The sequence below is a fragment of the Lynx rufus genome, unplaced genomic scaffold, assembly GCF_022079265.1.
Source record: "Lynx rufus isolate CCGP_SWC_20201006 ecotype Redwood Valley unplaced genomic scaffold, mLynRuf1.p SCAF_2, whole genome shotgun sequence".
NCBI classification, from domain to species: domain Eukaryota; kingdom Metazoa; phylum Chordata; class Mammalia; order Carnivora; family Felidae; genus Lynx; species Lynx rufus.
In genome coordinates, this window is record NW_025814834.1 from 180,030,780 (window position 1) to 180,057,481 (window position 26,702).

At 38.0% G+C, this 26,702-nt stretch overlaps 1 protein-coding gene across 1 annotated transcript in view; it reads right to left on the reverse strand.

Annotated features, from left to right (window-relative positions):
• The window catches only part of ZYG11B (zyg-11 family member B, cell cycle regulator), a 91,794-nt gene that overhangs the window by 33,528 nt on the left and 31,564 nt on the right, over positions 1-26,702 (reverse strand). Inside the window, exons 3-10 of the mRNA XM_047082674.1 lie at positions 20,726-21,480; positions 12,014-12,154; positions 9,195-9,371; positions 7,779-7,843; positions 3,870-3,969; positions 3,321-3,371; positions 1,013-1,174; positions 860-907 (exon numbers count right to left, since the gene is read on the reverse strand). Coding sequence (XP_046938630.1) covers positions 860-907; positions 1,013-1,174; positions 3,321-3,371; positions 3,870-3,969; positions 7,779-7,843; positions 9,195-9,371; positions 12,014-12,154; positions 20,726-21,480 — 1,499 coding nt within the window. The remainder of the gene's footprint in view (positions 1-859; positions 908-1,012; positions 1,175-3,320; positions 3,372-3,869; positions 3,970-7,778; positions 7,844-9,194; positions 9,372-12,013; positions 12,155-20,725; positions 21,481-26,702) is intronic.

A 26,702-nucleotide genomic window follows, 5' to 3' on the forward strand; every position in this document is an offset into this window, starting at 1 on the left:
GAGAGAATCCCATGCAGGCTCCACACTGTCAGCTTGCAGCCTGAAGCAGGACTCAAGTTCACCTGCTGCAGGGCCTGAGCTCACCCGCTGCAGGGCTCAGAGCTCACTGGAAACAGGGCTTGGGCTCACCAGAAGCTGGCTCGAACTCACCCTATGCCGGGCTGGAACTCACAAACTGTGAGATCATGACCTGAGCTGAAATCAAGAGTTGGGACACTTAACTGACTGAGCCACCCATGTGCCCTTGGAATATCTAATTTGTTAAGCAGTCTTTTAAGTAGTAATTATTAATTACCAAACACAGCATGGAGAACACTTACAATTTAGTGAGATTTTTTTTTTTTTTAATGTTTATTTATTTTTGAGACAATGCGAGAGACAGAGTGCAAGCAGCGGAGAGGCAGACAGAGGGAGACACAGAATCTGAGGTGGGCTCCAGGATCTGAGCTGTCAGCCCTGAGCCCGAAGCGGGGCTCGAACTCACGAACCACGAGATCATGACCTGAGCCGAAGTCGGATGCTCAACCGGCTGAGCCACTCAGGCGCCCCTAGTGAGATTTTTTAATGAGATTTCCCCCCCTGATTATAAAAGTAAAATTGGCCCACTATAAAGCTTTGTATTATTCCAAAAAATATAGAGAAAATTATGTAATTTATATTTTTCCTTTTAATGTGGTGAAAATCCTAATATGTATACATTGTTTTATGGCCTGCTTTTTTTTTTCCACTTTATTATATTGTATATATTTTCTGATGTCATTAAGTGTTTACAAATAGAGAAACAACTTTCAATGTATTATCTCAGAAGAAAAATAATTAATTACAGCTTGGAATTTAGCAGGAAATATTTATATCTTACCAAAAGTCCTAGAACTTTCTGTTGAATGGATGACTCAGTTGGGAAAGACTGTAAAAAGAACGAAAAACCTATAACTACGTAAAGAATCAAATATAATAAGTGAATATTTTAATCAATCAATGTCAAAACTATAGGCTAAATTCCCATTCTAACCTCTAGAACCCGCATGAAGAGTTCTAACCCTTGGTTTTCAATAAAATGTCTGCAAGTGGTTGGAGATTCATCTGTGAGGTTCCAAAGTGCACTCAAAGTAAACTTCAAAGTAGTGTCCACTGAATTTTGATTGGTTTTCTGCTTCACTATTTGAAGAAGTTGCTGAAAGAAGGAAAATACAATGAATTTCTTATCACTAAGCTGTTACTACAATTGGTGGTAATAATCACAAGTCATGAGGATTGGTCTTGTGGCTTAAAACATTTCCTAGAAAGGTTTTTATAAGTACAACAACCAGCTTCTTGGATCAGATTTTTCCTTCAACAGGAAAAAATATATAGGATCTTCAGAAATCCTTTATTATTCTCATCATCCCTAAAATCTAATACCCTGTAAATAAAATAAAACGCAAAATGATTAAAGCTTAGGACAAACTGTCTTACCCAATCAGTCATAGCATATATTCATTTCAGATCCTGGGATAAAAAAAGTGGAGGGGGAGAAGGAGAAATGAAACTAAGTTTGAAAAGTGAATGTTTTGAGACCTAGATAAGGCACCCATAACTCCATTTTTAGATAATAATTTGGGGGGGGGGGAAGGGTGCTCTGCTCAAACAGATACAAAAAAACATTAATGAACACTATTACTTAACGTTACATACAATTCAGGAAAAATTTTTTAAGAAACAAAAATATCTAGGTGCAATTATGTAACTTAATAAGCATAGTGCCTAAGAGTGTGGTACTAGAATTTGCATCTGTGTAACCTTGTTTGCTAATTTAATTCTTTGATTCCTCATCTGCAAATTGTGGATGATAATTAAGAGCTTCAAAAAAAGGAAAAAAAAAGCTAGTGATTACCACTACTACTGCTACTAATTTCCGCTTAAACTAAGCTTAATTTTCCCCCAAAGCATGTAAGTGGATGACTTCCTTAAAATCTTTATACCTCCAGCCAAAATTACTGAAACACATACATAGCAATAAATAGCCATATTTAAAACTAAAAATATCATTCCTGAAAATAGTAAAAACTAAGTAAACGTAGCATCCTTTTCTACTTACCTAACATATATTGTATTTTGTGCTAAGTACTTAGCATATATTCCTTCTTAATTTTTTTTTAAAGTAAGCCCTATGCTCCATGTGGGGCTTGAGCTAATGACCCCAAGATAAGAGTCACATGCTCTATTGACAGCCGATCAGGCACCACCCCTTCAATTAATCTTAATTTCCTTTTCATTTAATCTTCATAATAACTGTATAAGGTAGTTTATAGAAACTACAGCTAGTAAGTGATAAAATTAGGAATAAACCCAGATATGTTGACTCCAGAATTCCTACTCTTTCCATCATACCATCAACAGCATTCTCCTCTCTTTACATTACTATTTTCACTCATATTGCTATTATTATACTTAGTAGATTATATTACAACCATGTCTACATAACTATTTTCTCTACTACTACTTATAGACAGACTACTCTTATGAACAGAAATTATAGATATAATTCGATGTGAATCCCTCATCTAGTAAGGTGATAGAAATTTGCTAAGTATCCTATACATATTTATCAAAGGAATGACTTTCTCATTATATACATAACTCGTAAATCGTAAAAAAAGGGAATCTTTCGGGGTGCCCGGCTGGCTCAGCCGGTAAAGCGTGTGACTCTTGTGGGTTGAGCCCCATGTCAGGTGTAGAGATTACTTAAAAATAAAATCTTAAAAAGGGGAAGTCTTTCATTTGCCTTTTCTATCTACCATTATTGTTCACATACATCATGACAGGATTGTAACAAGAAACTCTGAAGTGGACTGCTTTCCTCCACTCTTCCCAAGAACACTGTTTATTTTCTTTAAAGCTTTTAAACTTTTCATTGTTCACTATATCATCTCCTCAACTGAGTGTAAGCAAGCAAAATCATTTGTCAGTTATCTAAATTATCTTTTCCCCCCAAAGCATGTAGCACAATCTTATGCCTAAGGCAGTGTCTACATTTTCTTCATAAATAACAAAATAACAGAATTTTAGAACTAGATAGGATCTTAAGGCTTATTTAGGTTCCAATGGTTCACATAATTTGTCTAAATTGACAAACTGAGTTTACAAGTTAGATCCTAGGTCATCAGACTCCTAGTTCAAGGCTCTTTCCACCTCTGTTAGGGAATAAAGCTACCTCTATGAAAATAAGTGAATACATCCAGTTAAAAGTAATGAAATACCAGAAGATAACACAACACTGCCTGAAAACAATGAAAATGAAAACTCTCTGATGATCTGCATAGAGGGTATAACAGACTTACCCTGACAATGAAGAGTTCAGCACCAAGCTGTGCAGTTTGTTCTGTAGAAAGCTGTAAGCAAGCAGATGACAAAGTAAATGTCCAAGAACTCACTAGTTAGTGTCAGTTTATTTATTTATTTATTTTTTAACGTTTATTTATTTTTGAGACAGAGAGAGACAGAGCATGAGCAGGGGAGGGTCAGAGAGAGGGAGACACAGAATCTGAAACAGGCTGCAGGCTCTGAGCGGTCAGCACAGAGCCCGACGCGGGGCTCGAACCCACGGGCCGCGAGATCATGACCTGAGCCGAAGTCGGACGCTTAACTGACCAAGCCACCCAGGCGCCCCTAGTTAGTGTCAGTTTAATATCATTCACTGTAACAAACTCTAAAGGTCAGACTAAAATCTTTCATTAACATGCAGTTCTGCAATATTGAATGTAGACTGAACAAACAGACTGGCGAAGAGGTGTACTAACTTTTCTGGCATATAGATTTTGGGGGAAGTAGTAACTGTAATGGGAAATAGCTGCCTACATAAAATTATTCAATCATAGGAGTTCAGGTACCTTGGCAGCCAGGATGGAAATGATAGCAACTGCCATCCTTTGCATGTTTTGATCCTCATGGTTGCAGAGCCACTGCATGACAAGCTTGGCTGCTTCAAACCTGAAAACACACAAGAGGGTTTCATGAATGAATCCTGGAGGCTCAAGCACAGTCTTACAGCTCTAGCTGAGCTGATGCTACAATTCAGGTAGGTGCGAAAGAAAGGGAAAATTCCTCTTAACTGATACAGAATAACAATTATACTTCGTGTTCTGGAGCCGGTGCCTCATTATTAATTCTGAAACTTTGTAAAGAAACAAGAGTTTGGAAAATATCAAAACTATCCCGCATTCATTTTCTAGATTGTAACATATTTCTATTCTGTAGTGATTTCTACACTGTATTGAGTTTTGTCTGGGTTCCTTACAGTACCTAGCACAACAGAAATAAATATTCATTCATTCATTCACAAACATTTATCGAGCCCCTGCTTTGTTCCAGATATTGTTCCCCGTGCTGGAGATCGAGTAGTGAACAAAACAGGAAAATATCTCTACTCTCATAGAGCTTACATCGCAGTATGGACACCAGATCATAAACCAAACAAGTAAAACCTATGGTATATGCTATAGAGAAAAAAGGAGTAAACAGGTAAAAAGGATAGGAAATGTTGAATTTTAGGTACGGTAACTAGGAAAAGCCTCACTGAAACTTTTAAGGAAGTAAGAGAGCTGGCCATGTGGATATCTAGGGGAAAAGCATTCCAGGCAGAGGGAAAGGTAGATACAGGGACCTTGAATAGGGAGTATGCCTGGAGGTTTTGAGAAATAGCATGGAAGCCAGTGAGGCCAGAACAGAGAGAACAACAAGAAGTGTAGTACCAAGAGATGAAGTCATTAAAAAAAAAAGTAATTAATTAATTAACTAATTTAAAAAAATTTTAAAAAGAGATGAGGTCAGAGGTAACAGGGGGACCAGATCTTAGTCTTTGTAAAGAATTAGCTTTTATTCCAGATGAGATGGAAAGCCATAGAAAGATCCTAAGCAGAGATATGACATGAACTGACTTATATTTTTAATAGGATTATCCTATTAGCTGTGTTTAAAATGAACTTCAAGAAGGCAAAGAAAGAAGTAAAGAGAACAGTTCAGAGGCTACCACATGATTCAGGACAGAAATCATTTTTAGCCCAGTCCAAGTGGTAGAAATGGAAGTGAAGAGAAATGGTTGAATTCTAGATATATTTTGAAGATAACTGGCTTTGTCAAAGGACTGAATGTGGGGTGTGAGACAGGAGAGAAATCAGGACACCACCACAGAATATATCTGATTATCTTACCCACAATTTCATCTTTCAAGACTCAGCTCATATATCACTTCCTCTGAGAAGCTTTCCTTGACAAGTTTATCACTGCCTTCTCACTGCTCCTTAGCATTTGTTTGTAACTCTGTCAGAGAGCTGTGGTTATCTGTAGCCTCACCTGTTCCTTGGGGTAAAGGACCATATCCTATTTAGCCCTCTTTACCAAGAACTCATTACAGAGCTTTACATACAAACAGTGTTTAATACATGCTGGCTGAATTATAGTGATATAAAGTACTCCTCTGCAAATTCCATCAAATTTACTGTTGCCTCCGTTCTATTCCCAAGGCCATCTCTGATTGTTTTATGATAGATTCCTAATGGGCCATTCTGCCTCCATTGTTTTCCCTTCAATTTGTGTCTACACATCAGTAATACATAAATCTGTCAGAAAACTTAGTTATGATGTCACTCCTGTATTCACAGTATTTTTGGACTCTAACAATGGGCCCATACTTTCACATCTTTTTTCCTGCCTACCCTATGCTTACTGCTTGTTAGTCCCCAAACATGCCCTAGTTATGAGTTAAGATAGCTTGATAGTTAACAGCACAGATTCTGAACTTCCTTGCATTTTGGGGTTTGAATTTTAGTTCTACCTAATGTTGCTGATATAATAAAATAAACTCTTTTACCATGTGAAGCAATGCCATAAAGTCATTAAGCATATCACACACACTGAATTCAGTCTGGATTCAAGTATCATTTCTACCACTTACTAACTTTGGGAACCTAGGGCAATTTCCTTAATCGCTATGAACTTCTATTTTTTCACCTGCAAAATGATAAGATCTATTCTATAGGATTGTTGTGAGGATTAAACGATACTACACATAAAGCTTAAGATTTAGTATAGAACTTGGCACATACCAAGCTTTTGATAAAGGTCATTTTTTACTGGTATTATTATCAACTTCTTCTGTGCCTTTATTTGTGCAGTTCCCACAACATAAAACAATCAATTCAACCAGCTCTCATCTTCAAAGCAACACAGCATGGATGTAAAAAGTAGAGGTTCTGGAGCCATTCTGGATTTAAATCTAAATTCTGCTACTTGCTATCTTATCACCTTAAGAAAGCTACTAAACCTCTCTATGCTTCTGTTTCTTCATCTATAAAATTAAGATTACAAAAGTAACGATTTCACAAGACTGTAAGGACTGAATAAGCATAAGTAAAACATTTAGCATAGCATCTGGCAATAGGAAGTGCTTTATACAGGTTAGTTGTTATCTTTATGATCTCAAATGCCATCACTAACATGAAATCTTTAATGATCACCAATCAGATGAAATCTTTCCCTCCTCGTTTGGGGGCCCAATGCATTCTGTCATCTTCTTCTATGAAAAATTCTGTCTTCTGTTATACTCATTTTTCATTCATTCATCCACCAAACATCCACTTAAGCACTAGAGACAAAGAGATTAACCAATCACAATCTCTGACCACAAAGAAGCTCAAATCTAGCAGAGTGTATTGGCTAGAGCAGAGGTAAGTAAACTGTAGCCTACATATAGTGATTTTAACAGCTGTGGGTCCAGCTGCCTGTTTTCTAAAGTTTTATTGAAACATAGTAAAATCCCCATTTTTTATATATTGTCTGCTTTGGAGGTACACTGGCAGAGTTAAGTAGTTCCAACAGAGACCCTATGGCTCATAAGCCCAAAATATTATTTGCTGCCCCTTTAAAAAAATTTGCCAAATCTTCGGTTAGTTGATACTTTTCTTTTAGGAGAGTGACTATGTCCTTCCTACATATGACTTTGTGTAATCAGTACAGATGCTCAATATTTATAAAATAAAATTAGTAACCTACACAAGATAGCTGTTGTTATATTTTTATCCAAACTATTTATTTGAAATAGTAAATGGAACACCTCATTCCTCAGCTGTGCCAGATAACAGTGTACTGTTACCTGAATAAAAGTAAATCACAGTAAAATTGCTGCTTGAGATGTACACTTTTCATAAAACCATAAGATATATTTTTTCAAAATACCACCATTAAAAAATTATATTTAAAATATTAAGATGACAAAAAAAATCACCTTTTTAGCTCTCAAATCACAGTATCCTAGAAAACAAGGGAATCGTTTATGCTTATTTGAATCCAACTATCTAACCTCCCTTAACCTCTGGTTAAGAAGTTTCTTCTATAACTCAGTATCAAATAACAGTAATAATAAGAGATATGGTACAGAGAAAAGAACACTGGACCTAGAACTAGAAGGCTTGAGTCTTTCTAGCCTTGTAGTCATTAGACACAAAACTCTGATCAAGACATGGAATCTAAATGCCTCGGTTTCTTCAGCCTACAATATTGTGTGGATATTCTAAAAACCATAATATAAAAATATACATTTTTAAGCAAAGGGCTATGAAAACAGGGGCCAATCTGCTATCAGGAATGTCAAAGTACTAAATTAGAGAAAGTAGAGTTAGCATTTCATAAGTTAATGCACAATCCCATTCACTTAATTAACTGTACACCAAGGATATCCCAACTGGTAAGAAATGGCCCAAGACAGATTTTGCCCCATTTTAAGTTCTAGGGCTATCACTTGCCTGTTGAATGGAACATCTTGAAGGATCCGGTCACTGCAAAGTGAAAGGAGGCAATTCTTCTGTAACTAAAGAACCAAAGGGAGAAAAAAATTCCTTAATGAAATATTGCTTTGTTATTTTTTAACCAGGGGTAGCCTTTATAAAAAAAGGTGGCTGATGAAATACCAATGATTTCTTACAACTTTTATTCTGCCCACCTATTGTTGAAAGACTAACTTCCACTGGACCCATACAAGTTCACTTGTACATTTTTTTTTTGTCTCCATTAGACAAGATAGGATAATAAACAGAATTAATACCAGCTAATCTCTTTCCCTTCTGGTGGCCTTTGGGTGGATCTTGCTTTTTTCTCTGTCCACCTGGCTTCCAGAGGCCACAAAAGCCAAAGCCTAAAGTTCATCCAATTTGGCAACTGCCCTCAATGAGGGAAGCTATCTTTAATGATTCACTCACCAATCTGGGTTGTCATTTTTACTTGGTTTTTCACCTCTGAGTATTTTTTAACATAATTTTTTTTAATGTTTATTTATTTTTGACAGAGATAGAGAGGTAGCATGAACAGAGGAGGGGCAGAGAGAGAGGGAGACAGAGGATCCAAAGTGGGCTCTGCGCTGACTGCAGTGAGCCCGATGTGGGGCTTGAACTCACGAACTGTGAGATCATGACCTGAGCCAAAGTCAGACACTCAACTGACTGAGCCACTCAGGCACCCCAACCTCTGAGTATTTTTTATTAATTTATCAACTGCCTGCTAAATTTTAATTAAAAATATAAGGGTACCTGGGTGGCTCATTTGGTTGAGCATCTGACTATTGATTTCAGCTCGTCATGATCTCACGATTCATGAGACTGAGTCCTGCGTGCTAATGGGAGTGAAGCTTGCTTATGATTCCCTCCCCTCTCACCCTGCCCTCCCCCTGCATATATGCACATATGCTCTCTCTCTCCCAAATTCAATTTAAAAAATTTTTTTAGTATAATTCAAGCAACATTTTTAGTTTTCATCCTGAGGACAGGACAGGTTATGTAGTCTACCATACTGCTAGAAACAGAATATCCATGTCTTATTCGTTTCTGTATCCCAGTACTTGATAGTGCCTGGCCCAGAACAAATAGGCTATGGCTGTTTGCTGAAATTATCACAAACTCAAGACTGAGGTGGAAGATGCGTTTTTTTATGGTTTGCACTATTTCCCTCAACATTTGGATTTAAATACTTTTAGGCAGGGAATGCACTCTTTAGTTTTCTACTTTCCTGTTGTCCTACACTCAGTCATACCATAAATTTATTACTTTACAGCCTGTGAAGGCATTTGAAATTCTAGTCTTGGTCTACTAAATCGAACTTTATGGAGATAAGGAGGAGGGTAGGGGATACTAAAAGGACTACTTGATTAGGAATTCCCACATGCTTACCTGCTGGTGATTGGGAAAATGTTCCATGGCTTTGAGCAGCAAATGGGTCACATCGGCCAGCAGTCGGACAGGCATTCCTGCAGCAAGATCTTGCTTAGTTAAGTTAAATACACAGGCGCTTGCAGCAAGTTGTACTGGCAAATTCATAGGGTGGTTTCTCATCCCAGTAACCACAAGCTGGAAAAAAAATTAGTTCTTTTTATTTACAGTATAAATACAAGCCCTCTTAACATAGCATCATTACTTTGTTATCTATGATAATTTCTATGATGTCTTATCTTTTTTATCCTCAAGTGCAAAGAGCCTAGGGCATGGTAGTCACTCATCAACATGTAGTTCCTGCCTACCTGGTTCAGGAAGGTATCAAGTTGTTCATGTTGAGGTATTTTTCTGTTGGGCTAATGAATTTTCTCTATTCAGATAACTCATCTTTGTATTTTTCAGACATAGTACAGTGCCTACTATACACTAAGCACTAAATAATTTTTTACTGACTTTAGAGTAAACAAGTGGCAAACTTTTCATTTTCAAAACCCGACATTCAGTTCCTTGAGGACACTGCTAAAGTTACAGTACCATAAAATCCATTCACTTCCCTCTGGGCCTAGATAACCACTTCCTCATCTTTTCCTCTCTCCTCAATCCTCCCAATCTTCACTATCAGCTGAAGACCTTGCTTCCAATTACACTGAGAAAATGAAAACATTCAGAGAAGACTTTGGGATTCTCACTACCACGTGTATCCCCTTTACCAGTATACAAACACCCAAATGCTGCCTTCCTGCCCACTACCATAAAGGATCTTTTGGGCTCATCTCTGAAAGTAGGCCCTGCACTTATATGCTAGATCTTTTCCTTCTTGTTTACTCAAGGACATTGCTCCAGCTCTTCTTCCCTCTCCTATATCAATTTTTCATTCTGTAGTGGATCATTCATATTAGCATAGGACAAACAAGCTATTTTTCTCCCATCTTAAAAAAGAAAAAAAAAACCTCCTTCTTCGGTTAACTATCATCTTTTTCCTTTGCGCTCTTTTGCAGCTAAATTCCTTAAAAGAATGATCTATATTCTTTTAAATCTCTCTGTACCATTCCCTGAATCAATGAATAAGTATTTTAGATGAGGACTAGAGGTCCTTTGTTGCTCAGGTTCATAGTAACCAAAACCAAAAAAAGATAGTTCATATACCAAGTACCAATATTCTCTGGTATATATGGAGGGGATGACAGGTGTTGGGGACAATAGCATCTCAGTGATTGAAATGTTAAGCACCCCATTCTCAAAATTTAAGATAACTGGCTGGTTAAGTCATTTTTGGCTCTGCCACTAACTTACTGTTACATTATTTAATCTCACTGACCCTCAGTTACACAATCTGTAAAATAAGAGATAAAACTTTTCTCTTGGGATTATTGTGCCCACTAAATGAGGCATCAAATATAATACAGTCCTATATTCACTGGCTTCAAATGTGTATAAGAATTATCTTTGGGGATTATAAAAATGCAGATTCCTGTCCTCATCCAGCCCTATTGAATCTAAATTTCTTGGAGTGGGGTTCACAAATATACTTTTATTATTTTTTTATTTAAAATTTTGTTTTTATTTTTACAAATATGCTTTTAAAATAAACAATATCCCAGACTCCTGGTGGACAAAGGACCACATTCTTTTTTTTTTTTTTTTTTTTAACATTTATTTATTATTGAGAGACAGAGAGACACAGAGCCTGAGCAGGGGAGAGGTAGAGAGAGGGGGAGACACAGAATCTGAAGTAGGCTCCAGGCTCTGAGCTGTCAGCACAGAGCCTGACACGGGGCTCGAACTCACAAACTGTGAGATCATGACCTAAGCCGAAGTCGGTCGCTTAACCAGCTGAGCCACCCAGGCGCCCCCAAAGGACCACATTCTAACAAACACTGCCCTATGCTATCAACTAAAATTAAGAATCTTCCTTTCTTGGGGCACCTGGATGGCTCAGTCAGTTAAGCATCCAACTCTTTTTTTTTTTTTTTTTTTAATGTTTATTTATTCTTTGAGAGAGAGAGAGAGAGAGCATGAGCAGGGAAGGGACAGAGAGGGGGAGACACAGAATGTGAAGCAGGCTCCAGGCTCCGAATTGTCAGCATACAGCCTGACGCAGGGCTCAAACTCATGAACTGTGAGATCATGACCTGAGCCAAAGTCGGACAGTTAAATGACGAGCCACCCAGGTGCCCCAAGCATACGACTCTTGATTTCAGCTCAGGTCATGATCTCCCGGTCATGGGATCAAGCCCCAAGTTTGGCTACACACTGTGCCTGGAGCCTACTTAAAAAAAAACAACATACTTTCTTGGCCTTCAAAAGCTGTCTTGGTTAAGAGATTTTAATTGAGGAATAACATGAATTAATTATGAAAGCACAGGTGGTTAATAAGTGTCATGGAAAGATGCCTTATGGAATTCCAATATTGTATTTCTTTAAAAAGTCTATATGGAACCAATACAATGCAGTAGTGTAATTCTAGAGTTATAATTCAGTTTTCTACTATAGATGGTGAAAAAAATATCACACTGGTCACTGGTTTTAGGTAGTTAAATATGAGGTGGAAGGCAATGATGTTGCTTAATGAGACTACTATAATACTTCAAAAACTTTATGCAACTATTTTCTCTCTCATTTATGGCTAAAAATTAAAATCATACATCATCAATCCCATTACCCACCCCACCCCCCAAAGTCCAAAGATTAAATGCAAATTTTCACTATTTTCTTCACAAAACCATCATCTATATCAAGGGAGATAATTTCAAAATGTTCATGTTCCTTATTCTTACCTTTAAAATTTCTGGCTTTGTTTTTTCCATCACATGAGTCAGGCTAAAAAGGTGAAATAGGGCTTCCCGGACAAAGAATGCCCGTTCACTGTACCGCTTCAACGCTTCTGCAATCTGAGTTTCATTGGCTTCTCCAGACACCTTTGAACATAGCCAGAAGATTAGTTTTTAGGATTTTTTCAACCCTCTAACTTTCCAAACATCATTTGCATAGACGGCACCCAGGATAACTATGTAAGGCCTGAAACAAATGGGAATGATTACTTTCCAACCTACCCAGGATAGTCATCCTGTGAAGGTGGACATATGCTAAAGAGATGTTAGATAGGCTTAGACCCCCCTATAAGCCTATGGGTAAGATTTTCTATAGTGCACCTAAAGTAAATCCTAAGATATTTAACACTATTTATAAAGCCTTACCACGTGATTAGATTCTTATCTCTCCCTTAAGGTAACCCCTTAACTTCCCTAACTCAATGTTAAAGCTACACTGGCCTTTTTTCTCTGATCTTTTAAATTTTTTTTTTTTTAATGTTTACTCATTTTTGAGAGAGATTTAAAAAAGCATGATCTCACGGTTTGTGAGTTCGAGCCGTGCATCGGGCTCTGTGCTGACTGCTGGGAGTCTGGAGCCTGCTTCAGATTCTGTGTCTCCCTTTCTTTCTGCCCCTTCCCCATTCATACTCTGTTTCTCTCTTTCTCAAAAAATGAATAAAACATTTAAAAAATTGAAAAAACAAAGGACATATTATTCAAGTCAGGAAAGAGGTTACTTTTGTGGAGAAAGAGGGAGCTGTGATCTAGATGGGGCACACAGAACTTCAGGGTAGCTGAAAAGTTCTATTTATTAACCTGAGTAATGTCCTCAAGTGTGTTCACCTTATTTGCACCTTCTTAAGCTACACATTTGTTATTTATGGTCTTGACATCTGTCTTATTCACATTAAGGTAAAAAAAAAAGCAAAAACAACCTCTATCTGTCATTCAAGGAACTAATCTCTTTAAGTTGGAAGATAGACTACAGGACAGATGTGTGCCAATTGACACAAGAGCACATATTAAGCATTTATAAGACTGTAGAAATAACAAGGGAAGTTTTTTTACAAATTCTTTTTAAACTATGTAAAATATACACACATACATATTGGTCTTGATTATGTACTCACATATATAAATGGTTATTGAATAATGAAAAATTTCTAAGTGTTCAGTTCTTTTTTAATCATTCTAAACTTTTTCTTAGATTTTCTTAGATTTAGAAAGACATTAAAATATTATGTGAAATAAAAAGGATTATAAGCAGGAAAATGTAGAAAATGTATAACAATGATTTCAGTAATACTTGATTTACTCACATCTGGTTGATTCAACTACTTTTTAATATTTATATGAAATACAGCCTCAAGTTATCTTTGAATGTAAAATTAAAGAATTTTTGTTACTGGGAATTAAATACTCTAAACAAATTTCACTGCATGTATGTTTTATTCAGTGATCAATACTTCTCTAGCCAGTGATAAACCTTCAAATCAAGTAGTCTGGCTCCTCAAACTATAAGCATCTTCAGTTAAGTCAAGTTCATATGCTAGATGATAAAAAACAAGTATCTGTATGTATTAGTTTCTCAAACAAATTAATTAATTAATTAATTTAAGGTGTGTGTTTGTATGTTTGTCAAGAGTGCAAGCCAGGGATGGGGGGGAGGGGCAGGGGGCAAAGAGAGAGGGACACCAAGAATCCCAAGCAGGCTGACAGGATCTCAATCTCACCAACCATGAGACCATGACCTGAGCCAAAATCAAGAGCCAGACATTTAAATGACTGAGCCACCCAGGTTAAAACAGAGAAAATGTCCTCAACCACTAAATTAAGCCTTGTTAATATTTAATATACTGAGTAAAATTAAAATTTATATTCTAAGGAAAATTTTCCTTTTCTTTCCTTTTTTGTTCTTAAATGTTTATTTATTTTGAGAGAGAGAAAGCAAGCAGGGGAGAGACAGAGAGAAAGGGAGAAAGAGAATCCCAAGCAGGCTCCATGTTGTCAGCACAGAGACTGATGCGGGGCTTGATCTCACAGCCGTGAGATTATGACTTGAGTGGGTTTCAAGAGTCCGGACACTTAACAGACTAAGACAACCAGGAGCCCCTAAGGAAAAATTTTCTTATAGCACTGTGTATATAACTCTATTATAGCATCTTCCACACTGAATTAAAGCTATTTTAAAGTTTATCTGTATCCTCTCCACTAGAATAGAATTCCTCGAGGGCAGGGGCACTAACTCAGACATCTTTAAAAAGTACTCAGTAGGAGACTGTCTTTGAAGCTGTTCCTGAATTTACAACTGAGAGAACACGGCAGCCCAGAACGGCAGCCCAGAACGCCAGGAGGGGAGATTGATGCTGTGGGAGAAAGGGGTTCATTATGGCAGACGACCTAAAGTGATTCCTGTATAAAAAATTACCAAGTTCAGAGAGCCTTGGTGACTCAGTGGTTAAATGTCTGACTTCAGCTCAGGTCTTGATCTCGTGGTTGACATCAGGCTCTCTGCTGTCAGTACAGAGCCTGCTTTGGATCCTCTGTCTCCCTCTCTCTTTAACCCTCCTCTGTTTTCTCTGTCTAAAAAATAAATAAACATTAAAAATAAATAAATAAATAAATAAATAAATAAATAAATAAATAAATAAATAGGGGTGCCTGGGTGGCTCTATTAAGTGTCTGACTCCTGATATCAGCTCAGATCATGATTGATTTCATGGCTTTGAGATAGAGCCCCTCATCTCATTTTGGGATTCTCTTTCTCCCTCTCTCTCTGCCCCTTCCCCACTCTTTTTCTCAAAATAAATAAACTTAATTTAAAAAAAAATTACCAAGTTCTGGAGCCTGGAGGTACAAGATCGAGGTGCCAGCATGGTTGGATTCTCGTGAAGGCCCTTTTTTGAGTTACAGATTACAGACTTCTCATATCTTCATATGGTAGAAGGAGGGCTAGCTAGCTCTCTAGCCTTAAATAAGGGCACTATTCCCATTTATGAGGGCTCTACCCCCATGGCCTAATTACCTCCCAAAGGGCCCACCTCCAAATACCACCACAAAGGGATTAAGGTTTCAATATATGAATTTTGGGAGTGACACATTCAATCCATTACAAACATATACATACATGTGCCTGTACTTGTTATTACATAAGTTGCTTCCTGTATGCTCTATTCAAAACTGTGTGTTTTTCACTTAACAATATACTTAAAGAGCTGTTTGGGGTTTTTAATAAATAAATAAATAAATAAATAAATAAATAAATACATAAAAGTACTTAGTAAATGTTTTTTGAAATGGATCAACTCTTCTGCCTAAAAACTTATATAGCTCTTCACTGAATGTTGATTATTACAGTTCAATATAGGGGTCTTAGTTCAAGGGAGAAGTCTAGCATATAGATTTAAGGACCAAGAAAAGGAACACTCCAATATTTAGAGACCTGGGAGAGGAAGAAGAGATTTTTATAAAAATAAGACAAGAGTAATACCCAGGAAGCTGAGTAAAAATAAGTATTTCAAGGAGGATAACATCAGGGGCTCCTGGGTGGCTCAGTCAGTTAAACGTCTGACTTTGGCTCAGGTCATGATCTCGCGGTTCGTGGGTTCGAGCCCCACGTCGAACTCTGTGCTGACAGCCCAGAGTCTGAAGCTTGCTTCGGATTCTGTGTCTCCCTCTCTCTCTCTCTGTGCCCCTCCCCCATTCACATTCTGTCTCTCTCTCTCTCAAAAAATAAACATTAAAAAAAAAAAAAGGAGCATAACATCAACTGTGACAAATACCACCTTAGATCAAATAAGATAAAGACTAAGAACTAATATTGGATTTAGCACATTTCCAGTGATTCTCAGGGACTGGGAACCACAGCATGCTAGATTACCCCAAAGTCTGGGAATGAGATGGCCAACAAATCCTAGTTGTGGAGGGGCACCTGGGTGGCTTAGTTGGTTGAGTGTCCAACTCTTGATTTCAGCTCACGTCATGATCCCACAGTTGTGAGATCAAGCCCCATGTCAGGCTCCATGCATGTGGAGTCTGCTTAAGATTCTCTCTTTCACCCTTTGTCCCTCTTCCCCATTCATGCTTTCTTTCTAAGAAGAGAAGAGAAGAGAAGAGAAGAGAAGAGAAGAGAAGAGAAGAGAAGAGAAGAGAAGAGAAGAGAAGAGAAAGGAAAGGAAAATAAAAGAAAAAAGAAAAGATGGTAGTTATGGAAAAATGGAAGATTCAGGAAGCTGATGGTGACAGGAGAGCAAATTTGGTGGGGAAATACTGACGACAGAAATTCTATGGTAAGTAGGAAAGTACTTAAGATTCTCAAATACAGACAATGAGATGTAGTGGAAAGGACACATGCTTTGGCATCAAATAGTCCAACACAAAGGCAGACTCTAGTATCAGTTGGTTGTAACCCTTAAAGCCATTCCCTCTCACTGAGGGCAATAATACCTCTCTCAGAGAGTCAAGAAATCCAACTAAGTAATATACATGAAAGTGTGATAAACAAACCACTTGTTCTTATAACCACCAACTCAGAGTACCACATAATGCCTTATAAGGAATACTGGAGAGTCACAGTGTTTCTATTTCTTACATTCTTTAGTGTGGCCTAAAAAACTGAGGCACGTAAAGCCAAAAAGCCAACCTCAACTAATTTAAAGCATTACACTACTAAGACAATCATTTCAGACAAGTTTTTCATCAACTTTGCTTAACTAGGCGATTTTTAAAAAAAATTTAAGTCTTTTAAATTTATTTTGAGAGAGACAGAGACAGTGCAAGTAGGGGAGGGGAAGAGAAAGAAGGAGAGAGAGAATCCCAAGCAGGCTCCGCCCTGTCAGCACGGAGCCTGACACAGGGCTTGTACTCAAGAAACCGTGAGATCATGACCTGAGCCGAAACCAAGAGTTGGACGCTTAATAGACTGAGCCACCCAGGTGTGCCCCTACACTGGAGTATTTTTAAAAAAGAGATTTGGTAATCTCGGCTCTCCTTCCTTAACATGACTATTTTTCAGTTCTCAAATTAGTAAACAAATAACTTAAAAGGAACATCAATTTTTGAATATAGTTGAATAAAGGGCAAAAGTTCCAATGATCTCTTTAAGTATGTTTCTTTTTTTAAAATAATCTCTACACCCAATGTGGGGCTAGGCCTCATGACCCTGAGATCAAGAGTTGCATGCTCTCCCAATTAACCCAGCCAGGCGCCCCCCACCCCATGATCTCCTTTTTTTAAAAAAAAAAAATTATTTTAAAACAATTCTCAACTTTAGCTGTATATTGCAATCACCTCGGGAGCTTTAAAAAAATACTGATGCCTGAGCCCCACTTTCCTGTGGTTCTGATTTAATTGTTAAAGCTCTACAAGTGATTTCTTTTAATCAAAAATTTTTTCCAGGGTTGCCTGGCTGTCGCAGTCAGAGTAGCAAGCGACTCTTGATCTCAGGGTTGTGAGTTTGAGCCCCACATTGGGTGTAGATTACTTAAATAAACAAAACTTAAATTTTTTTTCCAGCTTTATCAAGATATAATTGATATATATCACTGTATAAGTTTAAGGTGCACAACATGATCGTTTAATACATGTATATACTGTGAAATGATTACCATGATAAGGTTGGTTAACATATCCATCATCTCACATAATTATACTCTAGATGATTTTTTTTTTCAATGTTTTTATTTATTTTTGGGACAGAGAGAGACAGAGCATGAACGGGGGAGGTGCAGAGAGAGGGAGACACAGAATCGGAAACAGGCTCCAGGCTCTGAGCCATCAGCCCCGAGCCTGACGCGGGGCTCGAACTCACGGACCGCGAGATCGTGACCTGGCTGAAGTCGGACGCTTAACCGACTGCGCCACCCAGGCGCCCCAAGATGATTTTAATTGTAGTCCAGGTTGAGAATCACTGCTTCAATGTTTACAGAGGTAGAAACTAGACAATAATAGCAAATAAAGTAGGTGCTTCATATGGCCAAGATTTCAAAGCAATAACCGTTCTGTTCGTGAAATCAAACTTGTTTTCACAGAGGCATTATGGAATACAGATGTCCTACTAGCCTCAATTTTGCAACTTAGGCTAATTCACTGAAGAGTCTGTTGGTTTTTAAAAAGAATTAGCAAAAATTTTACTGCTCTGGTATCACACCAGATCCTCTGGTAGGATTTTTGCCTTGAGAATATTATTTAGCTTAATGTACCAGGAACACATTCCTTCCATTCTTCAGGACACAGGTCAAGCTCACCTTTTCTGGGAAATTCTCCCTCAATTCTCAGCACACAGGGATTTCTTCTCTTCTAATTTTTGCCATTCTTTACCATCAGACCAATTTGCTAGGCAGCAATTTGTAACATTACAATAGTAATTTACATTTTTATATTTCCTTCATCAACAAGCCCTGTGCTAAACATCTGTCTTGTTCCATAACAAGTTGTTAAGTAAGGTCCTCACACTTCTTGTTGCCCTGAACCTGGCTTATGCGATCTTTCCAAGTCTGGCCCTGATGCCTACTTCTCCAGCCTTATCTCATTGCTTTATGACTTTCTACTGTTGCGTTCTAGCCACAGCGGCCTTCTTTAGTACCTTGGATGTACCATGCTCCTTCCTATTACATGTATTTACATATATTATTCTGTCTAGAATGTCCTCTACCAACCTACTCATACTTAAGATTTACACCTACTCGGAGTACCTGGGTGGCTCAGTCAGTTAAACATCCAACACCTGATTTTGGTTCAGGTCATGATCTCACAGTTCATGAGTTTAAGCCCCACATTGGGCTCTGTGCTGACCATTTGGAGCCTACTTGGGATTCTCTCCTTCTCTCTCTGCCCTTCCCCACTTTCTCTCTCTCTCTCTCTCTCTCTCTCCCACCCTCCCTCCCTCCTTCCCCCTCTCTCTCTCTCAAAATAAATAAACAAACTTTAGAGAAGGGGCACCTGGGTGGCTCAGTTGGTTAAGCATCTGACTTCAGCTCAGGTCTTGATCTCATAGTTCGTGGGTTCAAGCTCCATGTCAGGCTCTGTGCTGCCAGCTCAGAGCCTGGAGCCTGATTCAGATTCTTTGACTCCCTCTCTCTCTTGTCCCTCCCCTGCTTGCACTCTGTCTCTCTGTCACTCAAAAATAAACATTAAAAAAATTTTTTTTAATTCTTTACAGAAGCCTAAATTAAATCAAGTTTGTTGAACATTCTCATACATAATACTGTGTATCTTCCAGATTCTTAGCACAATAAAGTTTAAAGCATATATATGTGTGTGTATATATAGTATATATAAAAATATATATATGTATGTGATATATATTTAAACATATATTTAAATGTGTATGTGTGTGTATATATACTTAAAGCACACACACACTGTTGGCATATGATATTTGATTGTCTGACTCCCTCACTAAATTACAAGCTCCATGAGGGCAAGATCACATCAGTCTGGTCTCACCATCAAATCCCCATGTCCAGCACAGTGCCTAGTGCATGGAGGCACATAAACATTGAATGAATAAAAAGAGTGACTCAAAATCATTTTTTACATTCTATTTTTTAAGGTCTAAATTTACAAATAATTTAAGAACTGAGATGTTCATAAGATGTTTACAACTAACTTTTCCTTCTCCTTTTTTGAGTCAATGCTGGTTACTCAAAAAAGATACCTTGCCATTTGGGTCACAGTATCCGCTTCTAAGCCATCCCTGACTCTGCTCCAGGTGGGATCAAAAGATGCTTCTGCTTAAGTAGTGTTGGCAGTAGGGGGAAAAAAATGGGGCTCTGGAATTAAACATAAATCCAGTTGTTGGTTCTAACTAACTATAAAATCATGTAATTTCTATGAGTCTGTTTCTCATCTATAAAATGGGGGTGGGGGGAGCTAATACCTATCAATGTAAAGCATTTAGAAGATACAGTGTATATTAGAAAAATATTAGTTTTTCTTAAACTTGCCATTATTCTATCCTTCAAGGTCTGACTCAGATACTATTTTTTCCATCAAGTCCCAGATTCTCCAGCTAGAAGAAATTTCTCCTACTCTTACAGCAATTACACTGATCCTTGGCTTTACAGTTGTTGAGGATTGTACCATCACCATTCCTGTCAGACTTAGCTCCTTGGAGGCAGATCCTGTATCTTTTTCATCTTTCAATCCCAAGCTGTACCAAGCAGATGAATTTAAACTATTAGGCATGAAAAACCTTAAGAAAAGCAAAATTCCACCATTTCTACAGCAAAGATCTCCTTGGAGAACTTGACTTCCCAATGGATACCAATTTAACAAGGAGTTTTTTTAAAGCAACCCATTAGAAATGGTATGTTTCAGTGGTTCAAAATATCTAAACATTACCAGCATGAAAATGATCATTTATCCAGGGCCTACTAGGACTTGCACTTTACATATATGACTATTAATTTTCAGAAGAATTCTGTAAGAATATCTGTTTTACAAATAAAGAAATGGAAACCCAAAAAGTTACATCCATAGCTTGCTCTGAGTCACAAAGCAAGTAAGCTAGGATTTTTATCGGAACTCTCTCACTCTAAAGCAAGGCCTTTCCACTATACAATGCCCTCTTTCACAAACATGTTCCATATGTTGTTAGACATTCATCTTAGTGGAGTTTTATGCAAACTAAGACATTGGTCAGCCTGACAAAATAATACATTTTTAAAGTCTAACCTTCAAATGTCCTTCGCCGGTGAGGAATTCAGAGTAACCTGCATCAGTGGCCAGCAAACCTACAAACTGCATGCTGGGCCGTTGTTGTATAAAGGCTTCAACAGCTTTATCTGTCACATGCTTTCTCCCAGAAACATCTAGTGAGACAAGGTTGGGTAGGATGTCCTTTTGTTCTAGTAAGCGAAGAGCTATGTCTGATGTAAACTGTTTATCATCTGAAATATCAAGATGATTCAGATGTTTCAGTTCCCGAACAACATCCAATATCTGGGTAGTTGTCATTTTTAAACATTTCAAGTGGTGCATGGTTAGAGACTTGAGTCGGTCTTTGCAGGCCAGCAAAGCTGTGATGTCTGTGATCGAGGTGTTAGAAATATCCAGGCTCTCTAATCTTGGCAACGAGGCAACTTCAGCCAGGTCTTCATTATAAAAGAGAACGTTAGTGATGCTTAATGCTCGAAGGCCAGAAAGCCGGCTGAAGCACCGCTCATAAGGATCTTCGAGGGAGAGAGTTAATGAGTTCAGCACTAGGCACTGGAGATTTTGCTGGATCCATTTGTTACTGCCAAGCCCACTGATGATGTCTGTAATTGTGATGTCAGCATTCACACCTGTGGCATCAAGTTCCACTAACTTGTGGTGGCAGAAGGCTTTCCGGAAAGCAACCGCAGAGATCTTGGCTTTGCGAATGCAAGCTCGCTTTAAGCGCATCTGGTTGCCCCTGAAAATACCTACAGTTCCATCATTCAGTAGACCTGGAAAAAAAACAAGCAGCACTTAATTTCAAAAAATGATTAAAGAATTGCTAAAATTTCCAGCATACTTTACATTTCCAAAGCACATCCATGTAACAGTATTTCATTTAATATATGTTAACAATTCCACAAGATAAAAATATTATTATCTACAACTTGTAGATGAGTAAACTGGGGCTCAGAAAAGTGGCTTTCCAAGATCAGAGAGCTAGCAAGTGGCAGAATCAGGACTGTGGTAGATACTACAGATATTCACTAATATCTGGTTCTACTTGCCTTCTTGGACACAGAGAGAACTACATTTTCCAGCCCACCCTTAGCGTTAGATGGGGCCATGTGCCTAGTTCTGGCCAATGGGCTTTAGGCTGAAGGACCCGAGAGTCAGTACATGATTTCCCATGTTATCTTTTCCTGCATGACAAATGAGGAATCTTCAAGTTCTAGACAGTATAGTTTTCTGAGACTGGAGTCTCCATCAGCCTGGATCCAAGGGCAACTATGGAGAGGAACCCTCCATGTACTTGCACCATTTATGTACCATAAGTGAAGTATAAATAAACTTTGTTAAGCTATTCAATCTGGGGGATTAATTTGTTACTACTACATTATGAGTTTATTCTTCAATTTCACTATAACACATTATTATACATACAAACATATATATACACACATATATTTACCATATGCATGTCTATAACTCATTGAACCACTGGCTAGATCTGAAATTTTATTAAAAGTATCTAGAGGTTATAACCCCTTTCCGTCAGATGAATTCAAAGTAGATACAGCAACTTTTTAAACTCCCTTAGAGATCTACCTGATCTTAATAGTGCCAGAAGTATATGATGCTTTGGAACCACATCTATCTCAACAATATCATGAATCAATTAAACAACATTTACTGTGAAAGAAATAATGGCCATGCCAATATAAGGTGGCCTAAGAATAGTTTGGGGTAAGTGAATAGTTGGGAGCAGGTAAATAAATAGCCTGGAGTCAAGGGAAAAACTCTAAGTGGTACTTCAGCAGACTCATACTAAAGATAGAACTTGGGTGGTCAGCCTGTCACCCTTAAATTAGAACTAAAGTTTTTTTGTTTTTGTTTTTTTCTTTTAAGGGAGCACTGCCTTCTAGTGGATTTTGCAGACTTATTTATGGTTAAAGAGTTAAACTCAAGAAAAACCTTTACCTGTCACAGTGGACAAAAATGACTATATATTAAGAATTACGGGGGCACCTGGGTGGCTCAGTAAGTTGAGAGTTAACCTTGATCTCAGCTCAGGTCATGATCTAACAAGTTTGTGAGATGGAGCCCTACATTGAGCTCTGCGCTGGTAGCATGGAACCTGCTTGGGATTCTCTCTCTCCCTTTCTCTCTCTCTGCCCTTCTCCCACTCTCTCTCTTTCTCAAAATAAATAAATAAACTTAAAAAAAAAAGAATTCCATTATTGTGGAATTATTGTGCTGTCCAATACAGTAGCTACTTAGCACACAGAGTTATTGAGCACTTGACATGCAGAAGGTCCAAACTGAGGGATGCTGTAAGTGTAAAATACACACTAGATTTTGAAGATATAGTACAAAAGATGAAAAATATCTCACTAATAATTTTCTTACTGACTATATGCTGAAATGTTATTTTGGATATATTAGATTGAATAAAAATATGAATTAGTTTCATGCTTCTACTTTTTAAATGTGGTCACTTGTAAATTTAAAATTTCATGGGGTGCCTGGGTGGCTCAGTAGGTTAAGTGTCCGACTTTGGCTCATGTCATGATCTCACAGTTTGTGAGTTCGAGCCCCACATTGGCTCTGTGCTGACAGCTCAGAGCCTGGAGCCTGCTTCAGATTCTGTGTCTCCCTCTCTCTCTGCCCCTCCCCTACTCTCACTCTGTCTCTCTCTGTTCTCAAAAAAGAATAAATGTTAATTTTTTTTTTAATTTCATATATGACTCACATTTGTGGCTTATGTTGTATTTCTTTGAGCAGTGCCATTCGAGAGACAGTCTTAAACCACCTCAATTCTATTTCAGGGGAGTTAATTTAATTAATTAATTCATGGTAAGTTTCCAGCCATTGAACAATTATTAAGCAATTATTATATGCCAAACACCATGAAACGTATATACAAAGAAAAATAGGATATGTCCCTAAACTCAAAGAATTCAAAATTCCATGGAGTAGAAGTCTCAAACAATGGTAACAAACTGAAGTATATGGTATACCAGAGCTAAGTACAAAGTACCATGAAAACAAAGAAAAGGAAGCAACTCACTATGCCTGAAGACCTAGAAAGATTCAATGGAAGAGGTGATCTTTGAGTAAGTCCTTCAAAGATGAAGAAAAATTCAAGGATGCAGAAAGGTGAGTGGTATTGAAAGAATAAACAGCATAAACAAAGTCTTAGCATACATATATCAAATCATGTTGTACACTTCAACTAATATGTTATATGTCACTTTTATCTCAATTAAAAAATGCCCTCCCAAAGACCTCAGAGATGTGAAAGCACAAAAATAGGAAATGGCAAGTAGTTCTACACTGCTTGAACATAAGAAAGGGTAGAGCTACGTTTCCCTAATAAAGAGGGGAAGAGGAATGAGATATGCTCAGAGATTTAAGCATGCAAGTGGGGAAAGACAAGAAACAAGATGGGAAGGTGAGCTGGGGCTAGATCATGCTTAAAGAGAAGAAAAGCAGATCAGCTAGGGACCTTGGGACCCAACGAATGACATGATGAAGTTCCTGAAGTTTTTTTCCTTGCCCCATATATCCCTCTTAAAGTTGAAGAAGTTGGCAACCCAGAAATGCAGACAGGGACCAAAAAAAAAAAAGAAAAAAAGCTCCCCCAAATCTGTTCATTCTAGCTAAAGAACCAGGAAGAAAGCAACCTAACAAGACAGAAAACTTTTATTTTATTTTAAAGATTTAATTTTTTTAAGTAATCTCTATACCCAGTGTGGGGCTCAAACCCACAACCCCAAGATCAAGAGTCATATGTTCCAGTGACTGAGACAGCCATGCACCCCTGGACAGAAAACTTATAGGCAGTAACTACTTTACTTCAGCCAACCACCACAGAAAAGACTGTGGTCCCACCCTCACCCATACCATCATATGCCAAGCGGGGGGCCTAGACTTTTACCCTCCTTACCTGTAACTAGTTGCCCCAATCTCCCCACAGGAAGGTGTTAGAGAAGGCTGAGTAGGGAGCCAGGTCTCTCATCCTTGTTGGGTGATAAGAACCAGTTTCTCCCCTCTGATGGCAGTGGATACCATCCAGGGAGCTTGGACTTTCACATCCATCTGGCAGTAATGAGGTGCCCTTCCCCTCCCTGTTGGGATAGTCTCATACACAGCCTGATGAGGAGTCAAGTCTTTCACCAATGCCCAACAGTAATGAGGCCACCTCACCCCAAAATGTCAGTGGAAGTCAAACGGGAAGAGAAATGAGGTAGTCACATCCCTCTCTGCTAGGAAGAATCCTAGGAAGGATTCAGTCACATCCCTCTCTGCTAGGAAGAATCCTAGGAAGGATTCAGTAGAATCCTAGTGGGGAACCAGAACTCCATCCCTTGCATAACTGTACTGAGAAGCCCCATGTCTTGGGTGTCAACAGAAGTCAAGAGGGGAACCAGAATATATACCCCAATCTGGCAATAACAAGGTAGGCAATAAAAAGGCCTCTACCTTCCTCAATGGAATGGCATCAGGGACACAAACTAAAACAGAAAAGTCCCATAATACTTCAAATGTCTAGATGTTAATCAAAAATCACTTATTATACCAAGGAATCACTTATCATAAGATCTCGAAATGAAAAAAGGCTATCTATAGATGTCAACACTGAGATAAGAGAAATGTTAAAATTATTTGACAGATTTTAAATCTTTTTTTAAAAAATGTTATTTATTTGAGAGAGAGAGAGCACGCAAGGGAGAGGCAGACAGACAGGGAAAGAGACAATCCCAAGCAGTCTCCACACTGTCAGTGAAGATCTTAACGTGGGGTTCGATCTCACAAACCGTGAGATCATGACCTGAGCTGAAACCAAGAGTTGGATGCTTAACTGACTGAGCCCCCTGACATCCCTTGACAGATTTTAAAGGAGCCATCATAAAAATTCATAAGTAATTATAAGCAAGCTCAAAAGAAATGAAAAATTGCCTCAGCAAACAGAAAATATAAAAAGAACTAAAGGGAAATCTTAAAAATGAAAAATAATGGTTGAGCTCAACAACAGAATGTAAGGAACAACAGAATCAGTGAACTAAAACAACAGAAATTACCTAAATCTAAATAACCAGAAAAACATATATATACTGGGAAAAAAAGTGAATAGAGCTATTTATGTCGCTGCAGTCCCAGAAGAAGAGAAAGCGGGCAGGACTGCAAAAATACTTAAAGAAATGACTCAAATACTATCAGAATGACTCAAACAAAAAACAGTAATAATAGCAAATGCTGGCAAGTATTTGGAGAAACTGAATTAGTCATATATTGCTGGTAGGAATATAAAATGGTAGAGCTACTCTGGAAAACAGTTTTAAACAAATTTTAGGAGCACTGGGTAGCTGATCAGGGAAATATTCAAGAATTCCTGGCCAGTGCTGAGAGACCCCATCTTTACATTACAGACGCCTCCTCATCATGCAGGTCTCAGCCAAGTTATTGCCTCCCTGGAGAAGCTTTCTCTGACCATCCAATCTAAAGTAGATGCCTTCTTTTTTTATTCTCCCTGAGAGAACCATGTTCTTTTTCCCTCAGAGAATTGATCACAAGTTGTAATTCCATATGTTGGTTTGCTTCTTAATTACAGTTAAGTAAGTTAACAAGTCCTACTGAACAATATGCTCCATGAAAGCAAGATTCCTCCTGTGTTCAATATTGTACACTCAATACCTAACATAACACCAGGTACACAACAGGTGTTTAATAATTTTCTTCTTCTCCGGAGCTTCCTTCTTATACATTTTACTTCTACTGGGCCTCTTCTGAACCCACTAGTAACCCCCTCTACACATATGTTAAGGATCTTCTGTTGAGGACCCTTGTGCAAACCAAAAATGGAAATAGATTCTGAGTTAGGATCAATGTTTTCCTGTTTATACCACAAAATATATTTGCACATATTTTTTAATGTCAGTTTTGTCTTTTATAGATGAAACTTTATTCTCTTCAGTTAAGACTGATTTTAATCTTATAGTGACTATCACCG